Source organism: Motacilla alba, chromosome 18, assembly GCF_015832195.1.
Source record: "Motacilla alba alba isolate MOTALB_02 chromosome 18, Motacilla_alba_V1.0_pri, whole genome shotgun sequence".
NCBI classification, from domain to species: Eukaryota; Metazoa; Chordata; class Aves; order Passeriformes; family Motacillidae; genus Motacilla; species Motacilla alba.
The window spans coordinates 9,308,124-9,333,003 of NC_052033.1; the positions used below are offsets into that span (position 1 = coordinate 9,308,124).

The 24,880-nt window shown below is 51.8% G+C and overlaps 2 protein-coding genes across 5 annotated transcripts in view; both read left to right on the forward strand.

Annotated features, from left to right (window-relative positions):
- Window positions 1–18,583, forward strand: part of CEP112 (centrosomal protein 112) — a 188,269-nt gene extending 169,686 nt beyond the window's left edge. The window contains exon 28 of the transcript XR_005259386.1: window positions 18,565–18,583. The gene's annotated coding sequence lies outside the window, so the exon portion shown is untranslated. The remainder of the gene's footprint in view (window positions 1–18,564) is intronic.
- The window catches only part of AXIN2 (axin 2), a 52,764-nt gene that overhangs the window by 9,844 nt on the left and 18,040 nt on the right, over window positions 1–24,880 (forward strand). For 2 of the 4 annotated variants that reach the window (XM_038157558.1, XM_038157562.1), the window contains exons 1-2: window positions 17,327–17,567; window positions 18,565–19,495. In XM_038157558.1, coding sequence (XP_038013486.1) covers window positions 18,672–19,495 — 824 coding nt within the window. In that variant the 5' untranslated portion in view covers window positions 17,327–17,567; window positions 18,565–18,671. The other 2 variants (XM_038157560.1, XM_038157561.1) reach the window with 2 other exon arrangements.

Consider the following 24,880-nt stretch of genomic DNA (forward strand, 5'->3'; position numbering starts at 1 on the left):
ATTCATTGTTCTCATTACACCATAAATTGTGAATGAATTAAACATGCACTTACCACTATGCACCACAGCTGTCAAGGAAAATAACACACCAATATCGCGGGGCTGGATCCCGCTCCTCTCCCAGGAAGGTTTGCTGCTCACAGGGAAGGAGGCAGCAGCCAAGCTCGCCGGGGCTGGTATTTTCTTTATGGAGAGGCCAAATCTCTGTTCCCACTTACAGCAGCTCAGGGCAGGACTGTCTCCCTTGGATTTGATGTTTTAATTATGGTTTTCTCTCCTCTTGGCCACGTTGATACCGCTGCTGCGCAGGGGAAGGTTGGTCCTGAGCTTCCAGACATCCCATGTCTTACTTGGGGCACAAAATCCTGCTGTGGGTGTTAGAGGAGAAATCCAGCCTTGCTTTGAGCTGGTGGGATAAAGCCACTGGAGCCCCTGTGCCATTAGCAGGACACGCCTGGCCCAGTGAGTGCTGGGCTCACTCCCACGAGCATCCCAGTCCACACTGGGAATTTCACTGTAGCTGGCAAGGGAAGCTGTAAAGGAAAGGTGATTTAGAGGGAAGCTGTGAAAAGGTGATTCAGCTGCCTGACTTGACTTTAGGGTGCTGGATGCACTCACACACACAGACACTTTCCCAAGAAGCAGCATGGGCATTTCTTTGTTTTCTAATCTCTGCTCCACATCCACGGAGTTTATAGAGCTGGAGCAATCTCCTGGCATGTCCAGATAAATTCCCTGATTGTTCCTGCTCCAAAGAGAGGACCTGGAGCTGGCAGTTACCTTGGGGTACAATGTTGGGATTCACCAGACGGGATTACAGAGGGGGCTTTTCTTCTGAGTGCAGGAGCTGGAAGTTTGTCTGCATTTCTCTCCCTGCACCGCATCTCCAAGGAGGTTTTCACTTTCTAAGAAGGATGTTACCCACTGAGCTATTCATAGCAGTTAAATGAAAAAAGGGGTTAATAAAATACATGCTAGAAAAAAGAAAATAAGATTAGAAGGACTGATGTTTTGGCTGTGAGGCCTTCAGTGGGCTGCAGAGAGACGGGGGAAAAAGGAACAAGATTATTATTTCTTTTCTCTGGCTCAAAGAACTTCATGGCCACAATGGCACCACTAATCCAATTTTCTTTCTAACAAGTATTTTATCAACACCTCTTTCTTTTTTCTCCCCTCTATTCTCCTTCCTTCAGTCTCTACACTGACATCTGATTAGCTGCATTAAAACTAGTTTCAGCTCCAGGCTGGCTCTGCTCTGTTCGTGGGGCTCTCAGGAGCTGGGGACCCCTGGGACTGTGCCCATCCTTCCCCTGCTCACGTGTGCCTGTGCACACACAGTCCCTGCACTTTCTGGGCACCTGGTTTTCCCTGGCTGACCACAGCAAAGTCTCTTTTCCAGGCGCTCGGCCCCGCTTGGCAGAGGATCAGATGCAGCTCCACTGAAAGCAAACAGCCGCCTTTCCGAGGGAGTAAATATTTCGCAACGTGTTACTTCAGTCTTATTTATTATGAACATATTTTCCCTTTTATCCGGGGATTTGCCAACTCTGCAGAGTCACAAAACCTCGCCGCGGCCTCGCGAAGGGCGGCGTGCCTCTCCTCCCCCCCTGCCATTCCGGGGGGATCCAGAGATCTGGATTTCACCCAGCCCTGCTCCCCTCTGGGAGAGGGGGGTGTGCTGCAGGAGCCTGGCATTGTCCCTGCTGCTTCCCAGGGACACCTGAGGTGGGAGGTTTGGTGTGAGCAGTGGTGTTGGGTCGTGGGTCAGAGTGGGGAGAAGTTCCCATTAGGACCAGTCTGCCCCAGGGTGTCCTGGAGGGGTTTTAGGGCAATAGATTCCTGTAATGTACTGCCCCAAAACCCCTCCAGGAGGAGAGGAGTTGCTCTCCTGTTATCTGCCTTTTCTCCTAAACCTGCTGGAGGGAGAAAAAGGTGTCAGGGATGGAGGAGGCCATCAAGAGGAGACTCTGGAGAGGATCCTTTATCTTGGGCAGAGGAGAAAATGAATTAAAGCCTTAAAAGAACTTGATTCATCTTCATCAGCCCATGACTCCTGTCTGACTGGGGGAAATTGCTGCTACACTGACCTCCCTTCCTGGAGGTGTGGTGGGGCTGGGAGGGGTCCTGTGGCTCCAGGCACTGCTCCTCTGGGTAGGTGGGCTTTTGGTAGTGCTGTGCTTTCCTTCCCTCAAGGGTTGAGAAAGCACATCCCCTCCCTGCAAGGTTTGCCTGGGTCTGGGGAGTTTCTGAGGTGGGGTTTGTGCACCTGTGAGCCCAGCAGCAGCTCTGGGGCTGCTGGCACTGTGGGGTGCAGCCTTTACCTGGGTCACTCCTGGTCCCCTGGAAGATAAAATTCCCCCTGAGTGTGTCAGGAGCAGAGGTCACAGGGGAGGCTGCTTGGCCACCCTGCTGCTTTCAGAAGGATTGGGATCGTGTAGAGCCAAGAGATTTTCTTTACTGTCTTTGACTCTGTTCCTCCATATGATGAGCTGGAAAAAAAAGACTGAGTAACAATCATAGTGCAAGAGGGGGTGTCCCTGCAGCCAGCCCCTCCTGTGGGATGGGGCCAGCCCTCCATGGGATGAGCCTGTGCTCTCCAGGGCTGGGGTTCCCAGCAGCTGAGGAGGCTCCCCAGGAGCTGGGCTGTGCCCTGACCCAGCCCAGGCAGCCTGTCCACCATTTTTACAGGAACAAGGAGAACCTTATTCCTTTGTTACCTCCTTGGATCACCTCCCTCTTCCCAGTGCATCCAGGTGCTGATAACAGGCCAAAGATCAGAACAGCTGGAGCCGGGGCAAGTGGCTGAGCCTGGCTTTTCTGCCACAGTTTGGGATTACTGTTTAGGCAGGAATTAGCAGGCACAGGGGCCCCTCCTGCTCCTCTGGGTTCCTGCATGGAGGGCTCTGAGGTGGAGGAGCAATGACCTGCCGTGGTTCAGGGTGTGAGGAAGCATCCTGGGCTGTTCCCATTTGTTCCTAATCCTTCTTGGCTCTTCCCTTCACTGGAAAATGAGACCGTGTTGGAACACGACCTTGGTTCAGCATATTAATTAGTGGGATGTTTAAGATAGGTCAGCAGTTAAGTGCAGACAGGCACGGTCATGCTCAGGGTAACGTCAGGGGCTGGGAGTTAATCCTGCCATTCCAGTGGGGTTCCCTCAGCACTAGCGACGATCAACTTGGGTCTTTGCAGTCAAATTTCAGTTTTGATGGGAAATCAAACTGTTCTACAAGCAGAGAGGAGTTTCTGATTCATGCTTTTTTCCTCCCCTCTATAGCAAAGCTGAAATTCCAGGGCCAGTTTCAGCCAAATGCCAGAATGTGGGAATTCTGGCATGCAGCAGCGGACTGTAGTGGACGTGGTGGTGTGACAGGGATGGGTGACACTGCCATAGCCCAGCCACTGTGTGCTACTCCACTCTGCCATGCTCTCCTTGCCCAGGCTTCCATGGGGGATGCCATCTGGGTCTGTGAAATGCACAGAATAAAAACTACACCTCCATGTTGTACTGAGTTTGAAAAAGAAGATAATTTAGTTGCAATATAGGGTTTATCAGGATTTTCTCTCGGTTGGCTCAGTTTTCTTTGGAAAGCCTTTCCTGTCAGCACATTTTCCACTGATTTGATGGACAAGACCAGCAGGACCCCACTGAACCAGCAAGTGACCCCCCAGTCTAGGCAGCAGCAGCACGAGCACCCTGGGGTGCACCAGCCACCAGCCATGACCTCCCTCCATCCATTTCTTCATCCCAGATGTGGTGTTTGATGTCCCTGCCTGGTGTCACCTCTTTCACCAGCCCTGCTGTGGACCCCCAGTGCCACGTGCCTGCTCCACAGCCACCCCTCACGCCGTGTCTGTGCAGGCTTCGTTAGCATTTCTCAATCAACGCTTTCTCATTAGTGGCTGGGGCCACTGGGAGCTTTGAATGAAGGTGGAGCCAGGCCAGAAAAAGATCCTCTCCTGAAAAATTATAATGAAAGCAATAATGGCTGGGTCCTTGAGCAATGCCTGCCTATGACAATTGCTGTCTGGAGGCTACTTAATTACGAAACTCTGTTCTCAGCCTGGGGCTTCACGGTCTTGTGCCTTTACTCTCTCTTGAGCAATGTTTTATTGCTATTGTCCTCAACCTACTTCGTATCAAGTTCAGAGTATCTGAAAGTTATATGAAATATATGTTGGTTCTCTATTCTATTTGCGCGAATTTCTTGTATTGTGGGGTTGGTTTGGTTTTTTATCGGTATCTGAAAGCCTAAAGCTGGGATTATCTAAAGGATTATAGGAGAATTAGGCACCCAAAGCCAATTGATTTTTCGCTGTGAATTAGCCAAGTGCATTTGGAGGGCTGGAGGTTTTGGTCTGTGCTCATGGTTTCGGGTCCACCTTGTAGCGTCTCGGTAGAGAGCTCAGTGCAACTCGGGTGGCCTTAGAAAGGTGCTGAAGCAGGAGCAGTCAGTAGGAAAGTGCAGGTACGAAGAGGGAGACATGGCCCTGAGACATTGAACCGCCTTTGAAAATCTCCTTCTGACTCCCTGAGGCTCTCTTGAAAATGCCACTCTAAGTTACCATCAATTTTGATAATTAAGCACTGATTTAATTTTAGAGTAACAATAATTGTCAACATTTTCCAACCCAAGCACCTTAAATTAGACACGCAGCTCCGCAGGCTGGCGCGGGATCAAAGCGCGGCGGCGCGAGGTTTTCGGGAGATGCTGAGCACACACCGAGCCTGTGCTCAGGACTTCACAAACCCGGGCCATGTGGGCTTGGTCCCCTGCCAAACGAGGTGCACTCAACATGCGTTTCAACACCTCGCTTTAGGCACCTCGGATTAAAAAAAATTAAAGGAAAAGAGTTGGCTGGGAGTGTTGCTCCGATTTTCCCCGATGGTGAAAGCGCAGCTTGGCTGTGGTTCTGTGAGGAGAGGGCTGCGTCACACCTCGGAGCCCATGCAGGGTGTGACAAGGATGTCACCAGGACCAGGACACAGCCAGGTGGATTCTCTGAGCCTCCTTCCCCGGGCTTGCTGTCCTCCAAGAAGGGACTCGGCGTCCCACGGTGGCTTTGTGGTGGGTGCTGGCAGCAGGGAGGGGTGGCCAAGGACCCCTTGGGTGGCAGCGGGGTGCAGGTGGCAGGGATGCTGCTGCTGCCGGGGAAAGGCAGGAAGGATTCCCTCTGGGGCATCCTACCTGGGATGGAATCCTCCCAGAGAAGGAATTGCCCGTGTCCTGCTGGGACGGCCCGGTACCAACGCTTGGGGACCCCTTGTTTAGGGGTGGGGGTCACTGCTGGGGCCGGGGAGGGTCCCCAGCGCAGGGCACCCGCCCCGTGTCCCGTCCGTGCAGGGCGAGGCGCCCTGGCCAACATCAAAGGCTGATGCAGCCAATTCTTTACTGGTATCTCTCCTCGCCTTTGATGAGGCTTCACCTCGCCGTGCTCCCCACGCCCAGCCCCACCCCGGGCTGGTGCTTTTGCTTTATTTTTAGCAATGATTTGGAAATTGCTGGGACTCCTCTTTTTTCTTTTTTTCTTTTTTTCTTTTTTTCTTTCTTTCATTTCCCCCCTTTTTTTCCCCTCTTCATCTTTCCTTTTTTTTCCTTTTTCTTTTTTCCTTTCTCCTTTTTCTTCCCAAGGCTGTGCCAGAGCCCCCCGAACCCCCAGCCAGCCGTTAAGGGCACATTCACACCTCTTCTCCTTGCCTTGTCTCCCCTTTATTCTTATGAAGCTCTCATTGATTATTGCCCTTAAATTCCTCAGTCCGGTCATAGATAAAAGGATAACCACTTCAAAGGAAAGTGTTAAGAGTTTAACCTCGAGCTAAAAGAGTGGACAACAAGGTAATTGAGGGTAATAACTGATCACAGACCTACTTTCAAAGGCACATGCAAGCCTCACTTTCAGATGGCTTTAATTTTATTAACATTTGTAGCAGCTCTAGATGCTTTTGAATCATTACAAACTTCAAAGCTTGAGGTAACACTCCAAATGGAGAACCTGACACCAGGTTTTTTGTTCAGGCCCACATCATATTGATAGTCTCTCTTGCAAGCATGTAACATCTCTTCTCAAACTGTAAAAACCTAGATGAAGAAAATATTGCCAATAGAGAAGATCAAAGCCTGAACCTCCCTTTGAATGATCCCAAAGAAGTCAAAACAGAAAACAAGGGGAAAAAAATGCATCTATATTACTCCAACTGTCTTTATCCATATTTAAACTTGTCTGCTGAGGCAGATGAGGATGGATCATTCTCCCTGAGTTTTATCAAACTGTTTGGCTGATCCTCTGTTTCTCTTTGGGCATTTGGAGATGGCCCTTTGTCTTTTTGTGGCATTTAAACCCAAGAATTTGGGAACAGCACACAGGGGAACAGCCCTGACCCAGCTGGGAGGGCAGCCAGGTGAGGCAAACCAAAAAAAAAAAAAATTTATAAACTGAAAACCCAGAGACTAAAATGAAAATTATAAAAACACCCACAGTGCTCCCTGATAATCCCAGGAATGAAGGTCATGTGTGGATGTTGAGCTGGTTGACAGCCAAAGGGGGTCAGTGCCCCTGTGCCCAGGATGTGCCCGTGGGCACCCCGGGCTGGGTTTGCTGGTGCAGCTGCACAGCTCCTTGTGCCCGCTCCCACTGCAGCCATTCCAGGGCCCACACGGTGAATGAGCCCAGGAATTGATCCAGGGTATAAATAGCCATTTTCTTTGTCTATTTTTTGTGCGGGAAGGGTTATTTTTAGCTGGGTGAGTTCCCTGAGCTAATGCCTGAAGCATTCACAATGAAGGGGGTGGCCCAAGGAAACGGGCTGACCCTGCTGCCAAAAAACACATCCCTGCTCCCCTCTGCACAGGGGCTGCTGCCACTTCAGCTGGTGCCCAGGCTCTGTGCAGCTTCAGCGGGCAGGGAGAACCTCCCCAGCCTCTGTAAGGTCACCAAGAGAAGAAAAATTACTTGGAATATTTTTTTCTTACTGGTGTGCAGCAGGTTTTCTAGTGGTGTAATCCTTTCCTCCCGATTTGCATGGGTGTAAGAGCAGTATTAGGCAGGTTATTATTTTAGTGCACTCCAGGACAAAGGGCCGGGTTTCCCTCCAGGGTTGAACAGTCTCAGCTGTGACTGCAGCTGCTCCAGAGGTCACAGAGCCATGGAAGGCTTTGGATGGGAAGAGACCTTAAAGCTCATCTCATTCCACCCCCTGCCATGGGCAGAGACCATCCACTCTCCCGGGGTGCTCCAAGCCCTGTCCAGCCTGGCCTTGGGCACTGCCAGGGATGGGCTGGTCCTCCTGGCACAGCTCAGAACTCCCAGAGCCATCCCTGCTGGAGCATGGTTGTTTTTCAGGCTGAAGGCCAAGGCTTGGTGACCAGCTCCGGGTCTCTGACCCAGGGTTTTATCATCTCACTTGGAGCCACGGGTGACAGATCCACATTCCCAGGGCTGGCTGGTGTCAGGTGTATCACAGGAGAGCCTCGTTTTATCCATGTTCACTTCAAGAGCAGATGTCAACGTGTCTGAGCTTGTGGAAACCACATCCTTTTAAATGTATTAAATAGCTCTGTCTTGAGCCTGCTCTGATATTACATTCTCCATGAACTGAAATCAATTTAATATAAAAAAAATAAATCAACTGAATTAAAAAAATAAATTTAAATTGAATTTACCTTTTAAATATAAATCAATTTACAAAAATTCAATTTATTTATAATATAAATAAATATAAATATTTATTTAATAAATATTTTTAATATAGTTTTATATCTGCTCTTGGGTTGGGCATGTGCCTGTGTTACTAAAGGACAATGGTTTATTGCTTAAATCTGTGGAATTTATCTATTTTTATTGTCTAAAGTTGTGGCTGGAAGAATAATCAGCTATTCCAGCATTTCTTTCATTGAGTCCATTATCAGGCAGGGTGGATAAGTGGAACCCAGCACTAAAACATGTTACAGGTGCCCCCAAGGCGAGCCCTTGCAGACCTGGACCTGCACAAAGTGTGCTCAGAAATCCCTGCCCCTGTGGCCACTTGGTTCCTCTGGAGCTCTGCCATCCCCCAGGCCAGCAGGGAGCAGGAGGTGCCCCATTTTCCTGGGAGCTGATCATCATCCCAATGACCTTCAGGGAGAGAGAGCCATCACAGCAGTGCTCTTAGTTAATTTAAGCAGCCAGGCATGGCATTAATTCCATGATTTCCAAAGTTTTATTTTCCATTCCCAAGCAAGCCCCTTCATCCATGATTGAGATGAGGTAAGTGTTCTCCTTCCCGCTTGCAGGGGGCTTGCGTGGAAGCTCTTATTTCCATTCCATGCACAGAGATGAACAGGCCCTGAATGTATCTCTGACAAATTCCTCAGAAGCAGTGTGTTTTGGAGGTGAAACACCTCCAAGTGTGTTTTGGAGGTGTGAAACACCACAGCAGTGTGGTTGTCCTGTAGCCAACCCGACCCTGCATCGCCCACAGCAGGATTTCAGCTTTTACTGCTTTCTAGGAGTTTTTAGGGCTTCCCCCAGGTGGAAGCGTTCCCATTACAAACTAAACTTATCTCAGGAAGCAGCAGCTGGGACTTAGGAGGTGACAGCAACCTCCTGCTCCCCTCAGTGCTTCCTGCCATGGTCACCATCCCCTGTCAGGGGCTCCCCTGCATCATCACTAATGAGCTGATCTGCAGCTTTGATTAGAAGGGCTTGGATTAGTGTGGAGGGGATGTGCTGGCCTTTTCCAGGGGAATAACAGCAAGGTAGGAGCTGCTTCAGTGCCAGAGGATCCTCCTGGGGATGGGTTTTGTTCCCTGGAATGGCTCTTGGAGGAACAGAAGTGCTGGGGAAATGATTACCCAGACACTTGTGAATGCTACCAAAAAAAGGAGGGGGGGTCTCTCAGTTGTGATGTGAAAGAGTGTGGATTATGCTCTCAGGATAACAGGAGATTTGAGTTAGAATTGTTTTCAAATATTAAAAAAAAAAAAAAAGCCCAGAAGCTGGTTTGGGGCTGGGGATGCAGAAATGGGGATATGGTCTGATAACACTTCAGTTTCTGCTGAGTTTCAGTAGTATGAGGTTCCCAGTCCCCCCAGTTTCTCATGGGGAGAAAGGATACTGGGTAATTTCCAGGCTTCTGTGAAAGGATTAGAAAGCGAAAGGAAAAAAGATTAAAATAGTATTTTGATGGTTTCTCCCCCAGCATGAAGATTTCTAGTAAAAAGAAAAAAAAATTAATGAAATGTGTGTCCAAGCAGCCTTTTTGGGTCTGGTCAGGAGAGAGACTGACCTCACACTCAGCAAGTTTCCCTTCCTTTTAATGAAAAGGGAAAACAAAGCTGCCAATATTAATTATTTAAGGATTATGGTGGAGGTTCCCACAGTGGAAGAAAACACCTTTTCATACAATCAATAGGGCTTTGGCAGAGGAAGATACAATCTACTAAAAAGAAATGTAGATAAACTGGGAGAAGGGGGAGCAGAAAAATGTGATTTTAGATGAGATGGCCCCAATAATTTGGTGCTGGTTTGGACACAGCTGCTCAGGAGGGGTGATCTGAGGATGTGGGGATGAGGCTTTCTCCATGCAAAGCCTCCTATCTCCAGCCTGCATTTCACACCTGGAAAGCGAGGCATCCTTAAGAAAATTCATGTTTCTTTTGTGGCCTCAGGACTGGTCCAGCTTTTGAGAGGCATCACCCAGCTCCTGACAGCACCATGGGGGCTGGAACCTCACACCCTTCACTGTCCTTAATTCTGAGAATTGAATGGACAGGCAGAAACAAACCAAAGCAGGTATAATTTTAGGGTACTCAGCTTTGACAGCACACCTAAAAATAACCGTGCACAAAGGGCTTGGGTTTGGTTTTTGGTTTTTTTGGTTTTTTTTTTATCCTGGAACTGAAAAGTTTTATTTGACTTTATGATCTGCAAGTTTTCCACTAGTCAGGAAAGCCTGCTCTCTCCTAACTGTTGTCTCTCCTCCTGCTTTTTCCATTACCATCCTGCTTTAAGGGCTCTGTGGATCAGGGTATTTGGGTCCAGGAAGTTTTTTTGGGATGTCCTGTAGCAGGCAGGGTGGGAGTGGGCTGTGGCAGCCCAGCAGGCACCGAGCTGCACAGCAAGGGTTAAACTTCATGCTGCAGCTGCAAAGCCCAATTTCTTTATTTCCTGTTAATGACATTATTGCCTACATAAAACCATTGAAACATGTTTCTTTCATTTGTTTAATTTCAAATTCTGAGCACACTAGCTGGAAACTATGTTTAATAGTTAAACTCAAAACATTTGGATTTCCTTCCCTCGCTGAGATTTGCAGGGAGTGCACTTCATCCTTAGTTGGGTTTTTAAGGAGCCATTTTTACACAGCCATAGGAGCCAGCCAGAAAGCAAACCAGATTAAATTGCAGAATCAAATCACATCAGTTCAGGCTGGTAACACATCATATATTTCCCTTCCTCTGCAGTCAGGCCAAGATACCATCAGCCCCAAGTTGTGTTCTCCTCCAGGAGCATCCAGAGCCAGGACACCCCTCTGTGCACGCAGGAGAAGGGCTTCCCTGAGCATGCCTGGAAAAAATGTTCCTGTTTCCATGAAAAAATGGAATGGAATCTCCTTCAGGCCCTGCTGGCAGTGATGCTCCTGTCACCTCCCCACGTTCCTCCTGCTGCAGCTCGCGTGCCCGAGAAGGGCGATGTGGGCAGGAGGAGGGCACGTGTGGGTGGCTCTGAGCCACCTCACACTGGAAGGGAAGCCCTTAAATCTGAGCCTGTTGGGCTGATAAAGCTCCAGGCTGCCAGAGGCACGGTGTCTGGGGATGATTTTAGCAAAAGCTCTGGGAAGGGTTGGTCCCACTGTCAGGTTTGTCCCCTCAGGGTGATGGACGCTCAGGGGTTGTTGTGTGGAGCTGATTGCTTGCATGGTGGAGTGTCTAAAAGTCACTTCATGAACGCTCACAGGATTAGAGATGGAGAAACTGGGCTTTGAACCACTCACTCCAGATCCAGCTTCTCCGTGGCACTGCGTGCTAATGAAACCCAGAACCAGCATTGTTTAGCAGAAGCAGTGAGTAGAGGTGGAAAAATGAGGAATGTGGCCCTGAACAGGATTTTAAGAGTCATCACTGACATGAGAAGAGAACCACACTCATTGTTCTGCCATGGCATCAGGGTACATCCCTGGGAGCCACAGCAGTGCTCAATTTCCTATAAAAAAATTTGTATTTGACAAAAAAACTCAAGAAGATTTAAATGTTACATTTCAGGGCCATATGCAGGGACACCTTCCATTAGCCCAGGTTGCTCCAAGCCCTGTTCAAGCTGGCCCTGCACATTTCCAGGGATGGGGAATCTTGCAGCCCTGCTGTCCTTGTTACAGGAAGGTGGCAGAGAAAGCCATGCCTCATTTGTGCATGGTGAGGAAGGGGTGGTGGAAAAAATAAGTCATGGGAAGCTGGTCATAAATATCCTCATTTGCCTCTTTTGCTCCCACCCTCTCTTCAATCGCTGCTCTGTGCAGGTGATGGAAGGAGTTCAGAAATGTTAATAGATAGCAAAGTGCTCGTGTGTGTTTTATCAGCTCTCCTGGAACGGGTAATGCTGATACGCTGCCCCTTTCAAGTCTAAAAAATCTGGGCAAGCGTGTGCAGATAGCAGGGAGTGCACTGAACAAAACATCAAGGAAAAGAGTCTGTAGGGGGGAATGGAAATGGTAAAAGGATTATAGGAGAGAAAATGTATCGGACTTACCCGGCGATAGTCGCTAACAAAAGTGTGTCAGTTTATGGAATGAACTTCAAATCCCACAAAACTAATTGTGTGTTTTCTTGTCTTATTTGTGAGTATCTCTGGCAGTGCTTTCCCCCCCCCACTGGAAAAGCATTTCTTTGTGTGGATAAAACCCTGTGCCTGCAGTATATGGGGAGATTACAGAGCCCATCGGGTTCATACCTCTTCAACTAATGATGTTAAACTAGTTTATAAAAAAAAGAAAAGAGAGAGAATAACTTCAAAGGTTCACATGTGGGTTGCAAACCTCTCATGTCTTCTGTATACAGGGTCTTCCTCTTATTTTGATCAAGGCCGTTCCCAGCACTTCTGTTGAAATAGTCCCAAGCCTTTGATCTCGTTATCAACGTGACCACCAGTGCGAGCACGGTGACAGAGGGGGACATCAGCCACACTCGTGGGGCTGGATCCTACCCTCTGGGGGACCTCCCTGGGCTCTGCCTGTCACTGGGGAGTTTTCCTGCTGGGAAAATGATTTTTAGACCACGAGCTCCTGGCCCACTCTGGCTCGGGGTCTAAATCCCCAAGGTGGGAAGAGTAAATAGGGAAGGGCAGGCACAGGGGTGGAGTGGGGGGCAGGAGGGGAGGGCTCGGAGGGGTCTTGGGGGGGATGTGACCCCCAGTGGGGGCTGTGCATGGAGAGGAGGGAGCTCTCTCAGCATGCTTGTTTCATGTTTCCTCTTTATTTTCCATCCACTTCCTTGTGACCTCCTGGAAGTGCCCGAGGCCAGGTTGGACAGGGCTTGCAGCAACCTGGTCCAGTGGGAGGTGTCCCTGGCCATGGCAGGGGCATGGAACAGGATGAGTTTTAAGGTCCCTTCCAACCCAAACCAGTCTGGGATTCTGTGATTCAATGATCCTGCCATGGTTTTAGCAGAGGTGCGTCAGCAGAGGCGGGGTCAGGCAGAGCACCATGCTCTGGCCTGATGGTGGGGCTGGACAGGCTGTGCTGGCATCTCCTGGTGGGGCTGGACAGGCTGTGGTGGCATCTCTTGGTGGGGCTGGGCAGGCTGTGCTGGCATCTCCTGGTGGGGCTGGACAGTCTATGGTTGCATTTCTTGGGCTGGGCAGGCTGTGGTGGCATCTCTTCATGCGGTTGGACAGGCTGTGGTGGCATTTTTTGGGCTGGACAGGCTGTGGTGGCATCATCTGGTGGGGTTGGACATGCTGTGGTGGCATCTCTTGGTGAGGCTGGACAGGCTGTGGTGGCATCTCTTGGTGAGGTTGGACATGCTGTGGTGGCATCTCTTGGTGAGATTGGACAGGCTGTGGTGGCATCTCTTGGTGAGGCTGGACAGGCTGTGGTGGCACCTCTCAGGTTTTTTGAGGTTCCCCATGAGGAAGGCAGTTCCCTGGCCCACGCTGTGTCCCTGTGCACCGGGAAGGGCTCTGACTTTGTCCCCTGGTTTAGGACTTGTGGCTCCTGACAAGCGCAGTGTGGGCACTGCTCTGATGTGCTAGGGCTGCTGGATTTGATTTACTTGAGCTCCTGGACCCCCGTCACTCACAAAGCCCCTTACAGGGACCAACAGACCAGCCCTGGTGCAGCCCCCAGAGCCTGCTGGTGTCTGAGCTGTTCTGTAGGAAGAAAACAACCCAGAGCCATCTCTTTTGGAGCAGAGCACCTGCCTCGTGGGCACACAGGAGCCAGGTTAGCTGGGTGCAGTCAGGAGGAGCCCAGGGAGTGCAGACTGGCACATCTGAAATGCTCTTGAAGACCCCTCTGCCTTTTTCTTTCCTACTTTTTTTTTTTTTTACTACCTGCCCTAAAAAAAGCTCAAAGTAAAAAAAAAAAAAAGAAATTAATTTCTCTTTATTGTGTAGCTTCACTGTGAACTGATTCTTTTAATCTAAAATTATTCCTTTTTGGTGCCACAATCTGACTTCAAGCTTCTTTGCTGCCTGTGAACATGACACACAGCAGCAGCCAGAGAGGAGGGGACAGGCTGTGTCTGGCCTTTGCTGGGCACCAGGAGGGCTGAGCACGGCTGGAGGACACTGCTTTAAACAGCTTTTTGCAGTGCTTTTCTCCCTCGTTTGACTGAGTTTTTATCTCGGATGCAGAGAAGGGCTAACAAATAAAAAATAAATAGTTAATTTTCCCTCTGTTCAACCTGGGAATTCAGATTCAAGTTTAGACAGGAAAATCAGAAGGAAATTCAAAGATCCTCTGCTTTCTTGATGACTGCAGCTGCTACCTGAACACAGAGATTCCCTGTAGATCTGCGAACAAGGACTTCCAGAAGCTGATAAAGATGAAGAAAACTCTGGAAGACCTTCCTGTCCCTGCCACCGCCTGCCTAGTTCACCAGATTGCTTTCAAACCCCAGGCACGCCGTGACTCTGGAGGAGAAAAGAGACTCCCTGACTGGACATGAGCAGGGCCACCACAGCTCTGGGCAGGACAAGCTGCTCCCTGGGCAGGACAAGCTGCTCCCTGGGCACCTCCACACAAAGCCACGGCCCCAGGGGCTCGCCCTGCCCTCCTTTTGTTCCCTCAGTGTCCCTTTGTGGCTGGCACAGAGAGGATGGGGAGTCAGGCAGGTGTTTGGGTGGGCTGTTCCTCTGCATGTGCAATCCCTGGTAAATGGATGAATAATTTGGTAAATGAAGTCCCTGTCTGAGTTTCGGGGTTGCTCTCCCAGGGTGGTGTTATTGCACAACAGGATTTGGAGAGAAGCACTCGGTTAAATGACATTTTTATGAAAGAGGATGAATGAGACTTAATGAGATTTTCTTCCAAAGGGAACGAGTCCGAGGTTTTCAGCCTCCATTATAATGGTTTCATTTTCTGTGCTGTAGCAGTAAGTAGGACTCGGAGAGGTTTTTATCCAACATTGTTTCAAAGAAAGTTGTGAGGAGAAAGAGGTGGTCAAGTCACCTTCTCATGGTTGGAGGTCCTGGGCTGGAGGTGACCCCACTGTCACCATCCCAAGGGATGTTCATTCTCCCAGGAAAGGACTATTTTGTATGGCTCAGTAGCATCTGGCATCGTGGCACGTCGATATTTGGCATTAGGAGCAGCAAAAATACTAATAATCCTAATAATCCATAACTCCTGTGCCTTGAAAGGGCTTTTACTGTTCAGCTCGTGGGCTTGGCAGGACGTTTGCTTTCCATGTCCAGTGGTGGCCGTTCCCAGGCCTGGAAGGTGTGTAACAGCAACAGCAAATTCACCCTTGTATCCTTTGATTGTTAGCCCAGGCTGCCCAGCCCAGGCACGCTCAGCTCACGGCGCCGTGTGAGGCTCCCAGATGGATCCAGCCATTGCATGGGTGACAAATTGTGGCTCCAAAGGACATACCATCCAGGGCCACCACGACAATCAACCTCTGGAGGTGTTTGCTTTTTGTTCTGGTGCAGAGGGGGCTGAGCAGGGCCTGGAGCAGGAGGAGTGGGAGCTCTGTGCCGTGGGGGGAATGCAAGCTCTGGGTTTGGGGATGGTGCAAACCAGAAGCTCTTCCTTACAGAGAAGGGTGGGAAGGGAGAGGGACAGGTCTGTGGCTGTGATCCTGGTGTCTGAACCCTCATTTAGGATCAGGATGTCCCTGGGACCATCACTGGAGCATCCCTGGGGTGCCCACTGCAGTTATCCCATGTTCCCCATCATTCCCTTGGGGTTTCCTCTGGCAGGGCAGCAGGAAAGGGGGGAGGCACTGGGACAGCCGTGGGGCTGGGAGCAGGGTCTGTGTGTGCTCCAGTTCCCGGGGCTCTGGGGTCTGTGCTGGGAGCAGGGTCTGTGTGTGCTCCAGTTCCTGGGGCTCTGGGGTCTGTGCTGGGAGCAGGGTCTGTCTAGGCTTCAGTTCCTGGGGCTCTGGGGTCTGTGCTGGGAGCAGGGTCTGTGTGTGCTCCAGTTCCTGGGGCTCTGGGGTCTGTGCTGGGAGCAGGGTCTGTCTAGGCTTCAGTTCCTGGGGCTCTGGGGTCTGTGCTGGGAGCAGGGTCTGTGTGTGCTCCAGTTCCCAGGGCTCTGGGGTCTGTGCTGGGAGCAGGGTCTGCCTGGGATCCATTTCCCAGGGCTCTGGGGTCTGTGCTGGCTGGACTGGACAGCTCTGGAGTGTGCCCTGGATGTTGGGACAGGGCAGTGTGTGACCCCATGGGGGCCAGCGAGGGGCTTCACTGTGCCTTTGCATTTCCCAAGAGGTGCCCTGATGACGCTCAGGCACAGCCAGCATGGAAGGTGACGTTCCTTTGGCCAAAGGCTTTGCCACCTGCCCTGTCCAGAGTGACAGGACAAGGGGCAGTGGCTGCACACTGACTAAGGGCAGAGTTTCATTGATTATTAGGAAGAAATCTTGTGATTTTTCACCCTGTGAGGGTGGTGGGTGCCCAGAGCAGCTTTGGCTGCCCCTGGATCCCTGGCAGTGCCCAAGGCCAGGCTGGACTTGGAGCAGCCTGGGGCAGTGGAAGGTGTCCCTGTCATGGCAGAGGGTGGAATGGGATGGGCTTTAAGGTCCCCTCCTTTTATCCATTTTTTGGATAAAAATCAAGCCAAGCTGGACCCCATCAGCTCTGCCAGCTGGACCAAGGTGGGCTCTGGCCAGAGGGACAGCTCCTGGTGGGGGAACTGTGGAGCCCCCGGGGGCAGCCTCAGAGCAGGCTGAGGAGGAGGAGGGCAGGAGGCTCCTTGGATCTGGAGGGCAGGTTTGGGGGCCAACCCCTAATTAAAACCTTTTGTATGAAGTTCCAAACCCTCCATTCCGTGCCTGGTTAATATTTAACAGCTGGGGCCGGAGATGGGAACACAACTGCGGCCGGGCTTTGGCTGCTGTGCCAGTTCTATTGCAATCAGGGGTTGTTTAATTAGCCGGCAGAGCGAAAACAGGCCCGCGGATTTTATATATATATATATATATATATATAATATATATATAATTATAAAAATTAATAATAATAATACGGGGACCCGCCTCGTTTTCTCCCCGACATGAAAACTTTTAGCAAAGTTTTTAATGCCGGGGAGTCGCCCCCGCCCTGGAGCGCTGCGGTGCGCTGGGGAAGGGGACGGGGGATGCGCGGGGGATGCGCGGGCGCTGCGCGGGGCGGCGCAGGAGAAGGGGCGCCTGCGCCTTTAAGGCGGCGGAGCGGCGGCTGCGATCGCTTCCCTTTGATAAGGTCCTGGCAACTCTGTAGCCGCCGCGGGATGCCGCGGGAAGGGCGCAAAAAATAAATCCTGCCCCCCCAAAAATATAATAATTTGATTTTCCTCACCAGAGCTGATCTACGCACCCTCCCTGCCGCCCCCGCCCGCGCTGAAGCCGCCCCCGCGCACGCCTCGCACCGGGGATGCCCCGGCGGTGGGAGCACCGGGAGGGGCAAGGGGTACTCCCCCGGCTTCTCCCTCTTTCCCTTTTTAATTTTTAAAATTCTTTGGGCCCTTTTTATCTTTTTTTTAAATCTTTTTTTTAATTTTCTTTTTTTTTAGTGCGCTACCGCCCTTGCAGGACCGCTCCGCCGGGCTGCGCTTTGATGCTGCGGGGGGAGCCCGGGGCGGGGGGCGGAGGGAGGGGGGGGCGGGACCTGCGCTTTTGTATTTAAAATAAATAAAATAAATAACCAGGGGAGGGAGGGAGAGGAGGGAGGCGCGGATCGCAGTGGGCTCCTTCCCTCGCAGCCCCCCCTCCCCACCTCCCTTTACCCCCCTCTTTCCCGATGCTCTCCGATGCGGTTGCACCGCCGGGGAGGAGAGGAGGAGGAGGAGGAAGGCGAGGAGGAGGAAGGCCGGCGGGGGGAGCGGGTGCAGCCTGCGCGCTGCCGGCGGCGGGGAGCGGCGGGGCCGCGGGCGCGCAGCGAGCTCCGGCTCGGCGGTGAGTGGCAACTTCGGGGGCGGTGGCCGCCGCTTCTTCTGCTCGAGATACGGATTTTTCTCCTAATTTCAGTTATTTCTTTACATTTTTTTTCAATATTTTTTTTTCCCCCGCGGGGTGCCCGCGCTGCCGCCCTCCGCGGGCGCGGAGCCTCCGCGCTGCCCGTGCCCGCCGCGGCTCGGCTGTTGCTCGCGGCTCGGAGGGCTCCAAGTCGCTCCGGACTTTTTTCCCCCCTTTCCTCCCCCTCCGACCTCCCTCCTCCCAGCCCGTCGCCATTTCTGGAGCAGGTTTTTATTATTATCATTATTATTTGGCACGCCGGGAAGCCCGGGGCTGGGGGTTGCCCCCCTCCGAGCCCCCCTTCCCATTTATTGCCCCCTTTCCAGAGCCGGGGCTGCTGTCCTCGGCTCCAGGGGGGATGCGGGGGGCCCGGGATGCCCCGCAGCGCCCAGGTACGGCCGCCTCGCCTTAACCCGCCCTCGGGGGTGTTTTTGGGGAAGGGGGGGTCCCTGCTCCAGCCTGGCTCCCGCAGGGAAGCGCCCCAGGATCGCTCCTCGCGGAGGGGGGGACAGCCGGGACACGCGGGTCGGGCAGCGCGGGGGGAGCGGGGCTGGGCTGAGGGGCAAATGGAAACCAGATGCCGGGGCAGGGACGCCCCGAGCTGCCCGGGGCTGCGGGGGGGCCGCGCTGACACCCCCGCGCCGGCCCCGGCCCCGCTAAAAGTGAGCCGGGAGTTCAGCGGAGCGGATCTGATAGTCGCGATCGGGCTGGCGATAGAGCCGCGCTCCCTCTGCCCTCCCTCCCTCTCTCTCTCTCTCCCTCTCTCTCTCCCCTTTTCTTTCTTCCTTTTTTTTTTTTTTTTTTTTTGACTGTGAGGAGTTGAAAAGCCTGTTTACTTTTTTGCCTTTGATGTTGGGAGGATCTGGTTTTGATTAGATCAATACTCCTTTTTTCTTCGCCCCCCCCCTTTTTTTTCTTTTTTTTTTTCCCTTTGCAGAGAGGAGGCTCCGAGGATCCCCTGCTGACTCCAGGCAGAGGCAGGCAGAGGCACAAGGCAGCTCCTGAAGCAACTGGGAGCCCCTCTCCCCAGCGAGCTCCGGAGCCATGAGCAGCGCCGTGGTCCTCGCCCACCTCCCAGACCCCAGCAGCAGCTTCAGGGAAGACGCCCCCCGACCCCCTGTCCCGGGGGAGGAAGGAGAAGCACCATGCCCGCAACTCGCCAGCTCGTTTCTCGCCAAAAGCCAAAGCTTCAAGGCCATGCCGGTGCCTCCTGCCCCGCGGAGGAATGAGAACGGACTCGGGGAGCCGGAGGGCAGCGCGTCCCCGGACTCCCCTCTGGCCAGATGGACCAAATCCTTGCATTCCCTGTTGGGAGATCAAGATGGTGCCTATCTTTTTCGGACCTTTCTGGAAAGGGAAAAATGTGTGGATACCTTAGACTTCTGGTTTGCCTGCAATGGCTTCAGGCAGATGGACCTTAAGGATACCAAAACTTTGCGAGTAGCCAAAGCTATTTACAAAAGGTACATCGAGAACAACAGCATCGTCTCCAAGCAGCTCAAACCTGCTACCAAGACCTACATAAGGGACAGCATCAAGAAGCAGCAGATAGATTCCATCATGTTTGATCAGGCACAGACTGAGATTCAGACTGTGATGGAGGAAAATGCTTACCAGATGTTTTTAACTTCTGATATATACCTCGAATATGTACGGAGTGGAGGAGAGAATCCCGCTTACATGAACAGCAATGGACTGGGGAGCTTAAAAGTTGTCTGTGGCTATCTCCCGACCTTGAATGAAGAAGAGGAATGGAGCTGTGCAGACTTTAAAAACAAAATCTTGCCTTCGGTAGTTGGACTATCCAGCAAGACTCTGAGGGTTACAGCGAATGTCAGAGCCACAGAAACGATCGAGAACGGATACAGGTAAGGGAACCCCTGGAAGTTGGGCTTTGTTTTAACTTTAAGGACTTTTAGAGTGCTTTTCAGAAGGCTGTTGGGGTGGGAATCCAGGGGAGGCAGGGCTTCCTGAAGGGCTGGGAGCACAGCTGCTTCCCCACACCTCCAGACACTGGAATTTGTGGGGTGTTGTCTTGAGTGTGGGGTTTTTCCCCCTCTACAGAGGAAAACAAGATCCTGTGCTCTGAAGCCCTATTGGCTCTTTCAGTTCTTTTATAGATCAAAAACTTCATAGCAACTATGTCCTCCGGACATACGTTAATTATTGGTTCAACTTTCAAACCTATTAAGAGCAGTAGTGGAGTGGATCACAGAGACACATGAATAATGTAACCTACCAGTTCCCCAACTCCACCATCAACCCGTGTTTAACGATGGTGGTTATGTGGGAAGCAATTGTGCGGTCGTGGAAAAGGAAATGTGTGCACTGACTGCACCAAACTCTGCAACTTGGGCAGAATCTGCTTTTATTTTGACTCCGTGTGTGTGTGTGTGTGATGTGCAGCCTCTCCATGGCGGTGTCGGTGTCATGTCAGAGCCATCTAGGGTGGCTTTGAGCCAGTGCATACAGGAGGATACCTAAAATTTGAGTGTTTAAGGTGGTAGAGGCATTCCAGGTGTGGAGTAATGGATTTTTGGTAGGTCTTCGGTGCTCTCATGTTGGCCGTGAGCTCAGGGTTAAGCTCGTGAAGAGGTGGTTGTCTCCAGGGGGATGTGAGGACGTTGTGTGGTGACAGGCTGTCCTTGTGCCCTGGTCCTGGGGTGCATCTGCATTGCCAGAGCTTTCCTTCTCTTTTGTTGGAAATGTTGATGGCACAGCTGTGCGAGGGTGAGGAAAGCAAGAGCCATCTCGAAGTGCAGGGGGGGATGGGAAAGAGAGACTCTGATGAGCAAATGATGAGTTGTATAATCCTCTGAAAATGTATTCTTTCCTCTCCCCACCCTTGCCATAAATGTGGATTGTTGAATCAGGGCTGAGAGCAGAGGGCTCTGCTGCAGATGTGCGCTCTCCTCTGCCGGCCCGGCAGCCTGGGGGTTGGTATGGTGAGTGTTTGACATCTCGTTTACAGGAATTTTGAGAGTGTGTCTGTGATTCATGGACATCAAAGGGCATCAGGCTTCTCCCGGGGAGGCTTTGCTGGAGCGCTCCTCTCCTGCCCCGGAGAGCTCCCAGCTGTGCCGGGCTTGCCGGGCCGGGGGGTGCTGGCAGGGTCCCCGTGCCTCGGAGGGTGCTCCAGAGCCTCCTCGGTGCTCCGCTGTGCCGGAGGCTGTCCTGCCAGCGGGGCGGGATGGGGGTGCTGGGCGTGGGACAGAAGGGATGCTCTCCATCCCGGCGTGGCCTCCGGACCCCTCCTGCCGGGGGCTGCGGGGGGGCAGCGCTGGCAGCTGCTCTGTGCAGGGCTTGGGCTTTGGGATCCTCATCTCGTGCCTGAGCCTTTCTGCCTGAGCATCTGCTGTTCTCCAGAACTTGGTTTGAACTGCTGCCCTTCGCTGGCTTTCCAGGAGGGGGATGTTTGATGCTTTTATCTCTGAGCCTTTGTTGGGATTCAGAGCTGGAAGGGCTTGGCTGTATGTTCTACCAGAGCTGCAGGCCCTGCTAAACCCACATGTGCCTTGTCCAGGAGAGCTCTTGCAGCGCCGTGGCTGCTTGCCTGATTAGTGCTGGGCTTTTTTTCCTTTCCTTTTTTTGCCCTCCTCTTTTCTTTTCTTTTTTGTCCAGGGATTAATGCAGCTTGCTCCTCACATGTCAGATCTACCCTCCTAGGACATTAGGTAGTGCGTTTTGCTTTGATCACCTTCTGTTGAATTTCCAGGAGCTTTTGCTCTCCACGGGGCCAAGAGATCTCAATGCAAAGAGAGGGGAGGTCAAGCTGAGATGCTGCTCAGTTCCTCCCATTTGTGAAGCCACTTGTGCGTGCATGTGCTCGGAGCTGATGAGCATATGGATGGGTTATCTCTCATCACTCAGCGTTTAGGATCGCGGCTAGGATTGGAGCTGAAGCTTGCACAAAGTCTTTCCTGGTGAGTGGCCAAACCACACCTCCCTCATGTGTGTGTTGGAATTAAGGAATTTCTGCTCAGTGTGCTCTGGTTTTGAAGGGCTGTGCAGGCTCTGGCCATTCGCTTCGGTGGGTTTCAATGTGATTATCCCAGCGAAAGCCTTGAGCCCTGGGCTGAGCCCACCTGATGGTGGGAGCTCAGTGGTCCCAGGCCTGCCTGGTGTTTGCAGAGGAGACCACCTGGAAATCCCAGGGCACGGAGTCACGGCCAAACCCACGGCAAATGGGAGACAGCAGGAACTGGACAGGCTGAGAGACTTTGTTTGGCCCCAGTGCTGGTGATGGACAGGAACAGGAGAAGTCAAGTGAAAACACAGAGTTTGCACCTGGCTGGGGAGCAGGCGCTTGCAAACTACTGGCTGTGTATTTGGAGCCCTAATACAGGGAATATTTTAAAAGCAGGACCTCCCTCTTGTCCTGCCAGGCGACTCCCCTCCCCTCTGGGCTGTGGTGTGGTTAAAACTGGCCTCCCCAGGCTGCTGTGCTGGACCTGGCCCCATGCTCCAGGAATTCCAGCTATTATTTATACGCACTTCTAAATTTATCACGCACGACTTTGTGTACACAGAGAGCGCCTCTTCCTTTGCTGTGCCGCCGGGGGAACGTGGCTTTGCTCAGCCCAAGGTGGACTCATCTGCCTCCCATTAGGCTCTACCATCAGTGGGACTAGCCTTGCTGGGGGAAGGCTGGGGCTTGCAGATGGCCTTCTGCCTGCTCCCAGTGCTTCCTGGCCTTTGAAAGGACCCGCTGGTGCAGCTCCTTGTGTGTGAAGTTATTGGAACCAAGTTTGGCTTCAATTATCAAAGTAAATGATGCCATTGTAAAGCTATGCTCCAAGCAGTGTTCTACAATTAGAGCGTGGAAGCTGTGATTAACATAGTTGTGTTAAAATATACTTTTTTTTTTTCAGGTTTGTGCATGTGTGGTTTTTTTGCCTTTTTTTGGAAAATGTTTTTAAACCCATGGTTGCCCAGTGATGTTTGTCCCAAGGAAATACTTAATGAGATTCAGTGCTGCCTCCAACTGCTCCTTGCACAGTTTTTCTCTCGCTGTGTAAGTCTGTGGTTTGACCTGCCCAAGTGCTTTTATTTCTAAAAGCAATCTGACAATAAAGAAAACACCCCCCCCACTCTGGAACTGTACCCTCATAACAGGGGCTATGACCAGGAGCCCCTCTGAAATTTTCATGGCATTATAATACCTCTGATATGGCCATTGCCTAACATAGCAGAGAGAGGGAGTTACATGCTGTGTGTCATCGCATCAAGATAAGAATAGGCTGAGAAACATCAGACATTCTCCTTGAAGCTCCAGAGCAACTGCTACCTGACAGCTGAAAACACTTTGCATATTGAGTTTGGAGCTGGGCTGTGTTTGTGTGTGCAGCATCTGTGGCAGGAGACCACCGCTTTCCCTGGAATTTAAAACCCTCCCAGGCAACTTGATGCATCTGGGTGCAATTACTGGAGTAAGGTGGTCAAATTAAAAAGAAGAGGGAAAAAAAAAAATCCAAAAACATTAAATGTAGCAAAACAGCCCCCACTGGTTTTCTGAATGAATGGGGAGATTTCTGCGGGGCGGTGTTGGATGTGGAGCAGGGATGAGAACTTTAAAAATATGTCAGCTTTAGGGGTTATTATTTGTTTTCTTGTCCACGAGGTGTTGGTAGGTGAAGGATGCTGCAGTGCTGCTGGGAAGATGAGTTAGTTCCGGCCACTTTCTCTGATTATATGTTTGGACACACCTCCCTGTCCCTGTGCCATACCCACGCGGACCTGCTGCCTCCGCCCCCAGCTCAGCCTCTGCAGGCATCCTCCTGTGAGAACAGCATGGCAAATCCACCCCTGGGTGTGACAGGGGTGACAGACACCTCCCAGCAAGGTGCTGGTGCTGTGCTGGGGAGCATCTGCCCCCCTGAGCCTCGTGGAGCGTCCTGAGCCTTGTGGTCCTCAGATGTACTCTCAGGTGCTGAGATGCTTTCAGACCAAATAGTGGGGAGAGCTGCATCCCTTACACATTGACTCAAAAGCCCACCAGGGCCCTAGGAAGGGTCTCTGGGACTGCACATCCCCCTGATCCAGAGCAGAAGACTCCATGGCTTTTAGAGGGACTTTCTTGTAGTAGCAGCGGGATAACTTTGCTTTCACCCACATGTGGAATTAATTTGTCTTTGAAGATTTAGCTTCTTTCCTGTGGCATTCCTTACTATCTCATTTTTCCCCCTTCTTCTTCCCAGATATATATTTTTTAACGTCTTGATCTCCCCATCAGAAATGCCTTGGCCTCCTTGGAAAGGAATGCAGCCCCGGCTGGGCTGAATACCTGCCTGCAGCCAGCCCCACACTGCTCATACCAGAGAGGCCCATCTTCCCCCTCCTTTTTTCAATTTTTTTTCCCCTTCCCCTTATGTTTTAAAAACTTAAGCCTCACTGAGGCTCCTGCTTTTGGTGCTGGGGGAGGAGAGATGGGCTGATGGGGCACAGGGATGAAGATGGAGATTGAGAGGGGGCAGCCGGGAGGATGTTGCTGTCACTTCAACGCAGCTGGTCCCTCCAGCCCCAGGGGGGCAGGGAGATGGAAAGCCCATTAAAAAAAACCTGCCGAGCCTGCTGGCACATTCCTTAGGCCCCCAAGTCCTGGGTAAGTGGCCCTAATTATTAAAATCAGCAGTCCTTATCAGATGACAAGGCCTTTTGCTTTGATATACAAAGGCAGAAGCTTAACAACCCCATCTTGCCCTGGAAGAGGAACAAAATGTGCACCTTAACATGCAGCTTCCAAACCTCCCTGCATAATCCCCTTATCACCTGCCAGGATGTGTATATTGATCCTGGCTGGGAAGTTGGAGTGGTGGAGGCAGCGGGCAGGGGATGCCCGGGGGGGCCCCCCCATGCAGTGACCCTGCCATGGTGACCTGGCCCTGCTCCATCACAGCCTGTGTCACTGCCTGTGAATTCTTCACAGAGCTGCTCCTGGGTGCTCAGCTCAAACATCCAGGCTGGGCTTTGGGGTTGCTTTTCTGGGTGAGGAGGTGTTGGGGTCAGTAACCCATGTGCCCGTTAATACAATGTGCTGGCCTCTCCTCACATCTCCCATCCATCCTCCTCTTCCCCACCCTACTCAACACCAGAAAACACAAGTAGGAGGTTCTCCTAAAAGCTGGGCTGGCTTTTTGCTGTGTGTTTTTACAGTGCCAGTGTTTTTAGAGTGTATCTGTCTTTGGGAGGCCAAGCCTGGGACAGCAGGTCTCAGCCCTGCCCTGTGCCTCTGACAGACCCCCTGCCCCTGTAGT